The sequence below is a fragment of the Macrobrachium rosenbergii genome, chromosome 12, assembly GCF_040412425.1.
Source record: "Macrobrachium rosenbergii isolate ZJJX-2024 chromosome 12, ASM4041242v1, whole genome shotgun sequence".
Taxonomy (NCBI): Eukaryota; Metazoa; Arthropoda; class Malacostraca; order Decapoda; family Palaemonidae; genus Macrobrachium; species Macrobrachium rosenbergii.
In genome coordinates, this window is record NC_089752.1 from 112,620,485 (window position 1) to 112,626,772 (window position 6,288).

General features: G+C 38.0%; 1 protein-coding gene across 1 annotated transcript; it reads right to left on the reverse strand.

Moving 5' to 3' along the window:
- Window positions 1-2,847: 2,847 nt before the first annotated feature.
- Window positions 2,848-5,416, reverse strand: LOC136843891 (uncharacterized). The gene is made up of 4 exons (XM_067112768.1): window positions 5,235-5,416; window positions 4,407-4,541; window positions 3,794-3,963; window positions 2,848-3,127 (listed from the first exon to the last, which is right to left on the reverse strand). The coding sequence occupies exons 1-4, from the start codon at window positions 5,399-5,401 to the stop codon at window positions 2,955-2,957; spliced, it is 645 nt and encodes a 214-aa protein (XP_066968869.1). The 5' UTR covers window positions 5,402-5,416; the 3' UTR covers window positions 2,848-2,954.
- Window positions 5,417-6,288: the final 872 nt, after the last annotated feature.

Consider the following 6,288-nt stretch of genomic DNA (forward strand, 5'->3'; position numbering starts at 1 on the left):
GGTCAGATATATGGTAACTTGATAGACATTAAGGGAGGAATCATATTCCTGGCAAGACGATTGGAATGATACAAAACGTGCAAAGATGAGGAACAGTTGAAAATTTGAATAAAAGTAACACTAATGCGAAAAGGAGTTTGATTTATACACACATACGCACACCGCCAAACACACACACACACAAACATATATATATTATATATGTGTGTGTACTGTATATAATTAATAGACATTAGCAAAAGCAGTCAATCAGGATATACAAAAAAGGATTTACACGTGAAAAGGACATGTACCATAGGTTAAAAAGCAAAAAAAAAAAAAATAAATAAATAAAACTCGAAAGGATTTAAAATCAACTCGCATTGGAATTCCCCCAGCCGGCCTCCGCTGGAACCGATATGGAGAAGTCCATCAACCTGTCTCCTCGGCATAACTTTCGGAACAAGGGCTGGTCCGAGACACTCTCAAGATTAGTGGATCCTGGGCCATAGGCCTACTTCAGATACCTGCGGTTGACACGCCGTCCTGTTGGGAATGCGTCCTTAAAATCGGTGTCCAGCCAGCCGGCCCTGATGCCTATCGATTCTTAATTAAGGCGCCTTTCCCTGATCAGGGTACGGCTATTTTGGGAGCAGAAGCGTTGAATTAGTAATGGCGATTGTTTATATGTATATATATATACATGTATATGTATATATATATATTTATATATATGTATGTATATATATATATGTATGTTATATACATATGTGTATATATATGATATGAAATATGTAGATATATATTTATATATACATATATATATGTATACATATATATATATTAAGCATTGTAATAGCTAACAAAACTGTATAATCTCGGATTTATTTCACTTTCAGTCTTTAATTAGCTCTTGTCCTCATAGTAAATTTTATCTTCATTATTTTATTTGGGTGCGTTTGATATTTCTATAGTCGTCACATCCCAGCTTCTTGGTGGAATCAAAGTTTGAACGTGAAATTTGAAATTCATTCAAGACAATGAATGCCGGAAACTATGTACGTTTTTGTGCATGTATGTATGTATGTATGTATGTATGTATGTATGTATGTATATATGTGTATGTATGTATATATATATGTGTGTGTGTGTATGAATTATTACCACATCACCGTGACATTTTGCGTGCAAACATTAAGCTGTTGTTTTAGATTCAGCTGGCCTTGTGCCAGCAAGGCTCTTGCTCCTAGAGCTGCAAATGTCGTTTGATATCCATTTTGCGCTACTTCAGGAATATCAGCGAAGGGGAATTATAACTGATATATATGCGGTTCTGAACTGCGGTTTTACTCACTTCCTGTCCGTTTTACGTTCGTGTTAGGTCTCTCTTTAGCAACATACGGGGTAGGTTTGCTTTATAGAATAAAAAAAAACCGTATTTTTATCATTGGATTTCATGTAGTGACGTTATTTGTTTTTATTAAAGAAGTATATTGTGGCATTGCTTGGCCTCAGCTCACTGTATTTATATATTATAAATATCTACCCGTCTATACATACATACATACATATATACAATATACATATATATATATATGTATAATAGATTATATATATGTTAATATATATACATATACATCTATAGCCTCTATATAACATACAAATATAGATAGACAGATAGCTAGTCAGCTACCGAATACGTGACAGGCTCCCCGTACAAGACGCGAGATGGTACATCATTAAAATTCCTCTGCGATTATCCCGGAGAAAAAATGAACTCGTCGCTAGGGACCTGCTTCGGCCATGCTTTCAGGAACAGGCCTCGAAGCTGATAAGATCGTCTGGCGTCGAGAACAGGGTGGAGCCCGCCCTATCTCCCATGTCTTTAAAAAATAATAATGATTCCTGGAGGAATTATCTTCGTCTTATTTCTTATCCTGATTCACTTCACGTGTGGAAGTAGCCCTGTATAGGGTTAGTTTTTTTTTTTAGGCTTTAAAATAGATTCGTTGGGTTTATTTATTTTTTTTTTTTTTGTCAACTTGATTCCTTGAGGAGTCGACAGGGGTTTGTGTTTTTTTATTCTGTTTTTTTTTGGGGGGGGGGAGGGCGTTTGGGGACTTAATTAATGATTTCACCGAATTAGGGTTTGATGATTTGAAAGCGAATGAGGAAATTTATACTTTCAAATGGATGTTAGAGACGATTTCTGTTTGATTAAGTTTTCTTGTACGTCTTCCTAATAATAATAATGATAATAATAATAATAATACTGTAAATTTGTTTATGACTCAAAAATAATCTGTGCATTTAGGAAATTTTAAATATACTCATTTGAATATGAAAAAATAATGAGGAAACGTGACTAAGTAAAGACAGAGTACAAAAATGTGTCGGTTTTTTCGTTCAGCATTAGCCGCTTAGTTGGCTTAGATTCGCCTGGCCTTATGCCAGCTAAAAATCTTTCAGTGTGCGTATGTATTTCATGGCATGATCAAGGGTACGTATAGGTTTTATTTAGAGTAGTGCAAGTGAACACATATATATATAGATATATAATGTATGTGTTTGTAAGAATGTAAACTACAATACATTAACGTTTTTATAACTGCACCTGGACGAAGTTATAAATGAGTGTATTTTGGGGCGTTTATGAACATAATCATTAGCCTGATACGTTGTCCGTGACTGCTTAGCCGTCGTATTTCGCTAAAGTATGTCTTCCTCTGCTTTCATCGCTCTTCATTATACTTCTCAACAGTTTCCTAAATAACCTGGTAAAAGTCCATTAGATCATCGTCATCAAAATCATCATCAGTAATATGACGATCAGCCACATCTTCATCATCTCGGGTAATGAAACGCTGGTCAGGGATGCCTATCGTATCTGTCACTTTTATTAGGTGTCACGAAACAACACTTTAACAACAGCTGGCATGGCAGTTAATATCCTCGTCGGCCACTTCTGGGGTTAATCACGACTTGATCGCCGTTTTGCAGACCCGAGCGCCGAAGCAACGATCGAAACAGCACTTCTCGTTGGATGAACAACCTGCGTCGTTGGCACAACGAGTGCTTTTAGTCGTGTGGACCAGGTACGAAAGTCGTATGCACACCTCGTCCTTCTCCGGACAGAGTCCAGCGTGCTCTAAGGGCGGGAGAAATACACAGATGTCAAAAAATTGGGCATTTGCCTTTTCCGGACGTCTCGTACATAGGACTACAGTTTAAATTTTCCCAGTTCAAAAAAGAAACTCGATCGTACACTTTTTTCCCTGAATGCTGAGTCTACTGTGCTATGCTATCAAAATTCTTGCAGTGACCCTAATTACCTCCATTCACATACAAAGAAACAATTAGTGCTGTTGCTTATTGAGTCACTCATACGATCTTTCTTTCGCTACCATAATTACACATTTATTATCTAAGTGTTTCCTCCTCCCACGCATGAAGAATAAAGAAGGGTTGATTACAAAAATCGGACTTGAACCTCAGCCGAGGATTTAGCGATATACGAGTAAGTTCTATTGAAGCTTCTTGATCTTAACAGTAAATTAGATATTTGAATATTAATCGACTGTAGCGGGTCAAAGCCGGGTGGGGAAAAGGTTGGCTTTTCCAAAATGTTGATCTTAGACCAAATCTTAGTTAGGAAACGAATCGAAGCTCTATCGTCTAAAAACAGCACGTATTCTAGACCCACATACATACATATATACATACATACTCAGCAAGCAAATGGTCATTTCTAGCGTTTAAAAACCGCATGATGACTAGAGATGACAAGACGAATTGAACAATAAAAACCACGAACCTTCCTCTTCAGCCTGTGGGCAGCAATACAAAGATCCATCTTCATCTTGGCACCAGAAAGGGCAAGTTTCCATGTCATCCCAATCCTTGGTGTAAATGTCCACGGTCACCGACTGGTCGTAATTTTTCTCTGCGTAAGCTGCCGCTCCTATCCTCTGGTGGAGATTTAGTCTGAAATATTCAGAAGGGGAACACTCTGGTTGAAGTCTCGAAAATGTATCGAAATAATGTTCAACTGTTGGTCATATGTATAGGAATTGCAGCGTATTTGGAGAAGCGTATATATACAACTTTCACTCCAGACTTGGTGACGCGTATTCAGATTACGCTGCAGACTTATTTACCTGTATTCAGAATACGTTTAAGATATATTTAACATCCGTCCAAATGATGAGACAAGAATAAAACTAATTTCTGAATAACCTATTTTAGAATAGCACATCAAAATAGAGTATTTCCCGTTTGTTTTCCTCTTAAAATCGGATGTTAACTTTATATTCTGCTATCAATGCTCAACGGACGAAAACTAATTCTGCGCATACCCAGAACACCAAATCATCGAACAGAAAGTAAGATTAGATTCCTGAAACAACATAACCTTCCTTTTTACTCACGCCAGTCCTTGGGAGTGGGAATCATCCGGCGAAAATGGCGGTGGGTACACAAGGAGTCCATCTATGACGAATATAGATTCCTCAACAGAATCTTCGGGTGTCACAGCAGACACCGCTGTCAGTATGAACAAGGCTCTGCTTGTAGGAAAGAGATTGTGAATGAGTCATTTTATAAAGAAATGAGTCAAATATTTCAGAATCAGCCACATTCCCCCACCACAACAAAGCTGGACCCCACCTCCCAAAAATCTGTTTTGCAGTTTGGAGGAGAAGAAGAAGAAGGAGGAGGAGGAGGAGGAGGAGGAGGAGGAGGAGGAGGAGGAGGAGGAGGAGGAGGAGGAGGAGGAGGAGGAGGAGGAGGAGAATAATAGCAACGACAAGAGAAAGTTTAATAACCTTAGCTGCAAAGAGGTCATTATTTATTTTGGACAAATACGAGTTTTGCAGACGTACACAATCTTTAAACGTGATTGTTTACCTGTTATTTCCTTATGCCCATTTTGGTGGCAAAGTCTGAAAAAAAAAACAATCCATTCTGGTTTCGAGAGAATTATACTGCTTCCTTCCTTTCCGTCAGTTAAAATCTACATGTATTCCTTTTACTATACTGTGCTTACTGTAGTCTAATGACTACCATGCACTCGCACGCCATCATCTGCGTTTTGAATAAGTCCTTTGATAAGAAAACTGCACCTTAAGTTGCACAGAAATTGAAAAAAAAAACTGATAAAGTTACAAAAAGGCAAGTGCAAGGAACGGCAAGCCACTAACTAACGAATATTCCTCTAGATGCAACTTACAAGATGCAACTTGCAAGATGCAACTTACCTGCAGAGCAAAGTGGCACTTTCCCCCATTCCTGCGGAATCTGACTGGAAATACGAATAACAGGCTAAGGACGCATATAGATAACCTGCAGGTGACTTGCTTTGCATTTTTTTTTTCTCTGGTTCAGACAAGACACAACATCCTTTGATTTTTTTCTTCTTCATCATCTTTTCTTCAAGAGACCTGTGCCAATTAGAGAGAGAGAGAGAGAGAGAGAGAGAGAGAGAGAGAGAGAGAGAGAGAAAGAATCACCGTGGAGCTGACGTGAGAGCAGCTACAATGTTCATAGTTTGGGTTAAGAAAACAAAACAAGATTCAATTTTTTTCGGGGGGGGGGCCACATTGCTGAGTTTATGTGCGCATGCGTGAACTGCCACACTGAAGGTGCATATGTTAATGTGTGCGTGTAACTAGCATATGATCATTTTCATTCTGGTTGCTTTCCATTCCATTGGCTGTTCTTTATTGCGTGTCACTATAATGGTGAAGACATCCGCGATGGTGTAAGCGTAAATATATATTAATAATATATACAAACGAGAGCTTTCGAGAACCTGCTCGATTTTCGATTGAGGAGAGTCGAGTAGTTCTCGAAAGCTCTCGTTTTGTATATATTTTGAATTTATATTCACACTTACTCCATTGTGGGTTTCTTCATCATTATTGTCATTATTGTTATTAAAATTACTCATAGTAGCATGAGTCTTGAAATAGAGAAACAAATCCAGTTATTTATGGGTACGTAGAGATTTATTTTTGAATATACGTACCCACAAATAACTGTGGATTTGTTTCTCTATTATTATTATTATATTATTAACTATATAAGAGTAACTTCCAATACAGAGAAGCCATCAGGAGTTCTTGCTGTGGGAAGTTAGGTACCTTTCTCTAAAAAAATAATTTTTGCAATGTTTTTCCTGCTTACAACACATTTGATATTTATTCTTTTATGATATACCTTTCAACATCTTCTTGCGGGCAGCTGTCTGAATATCCCCGCCACCCCTCTCCAAGCCCCTCCCAACCTAGAACCCCCCCCCAACCCACAACC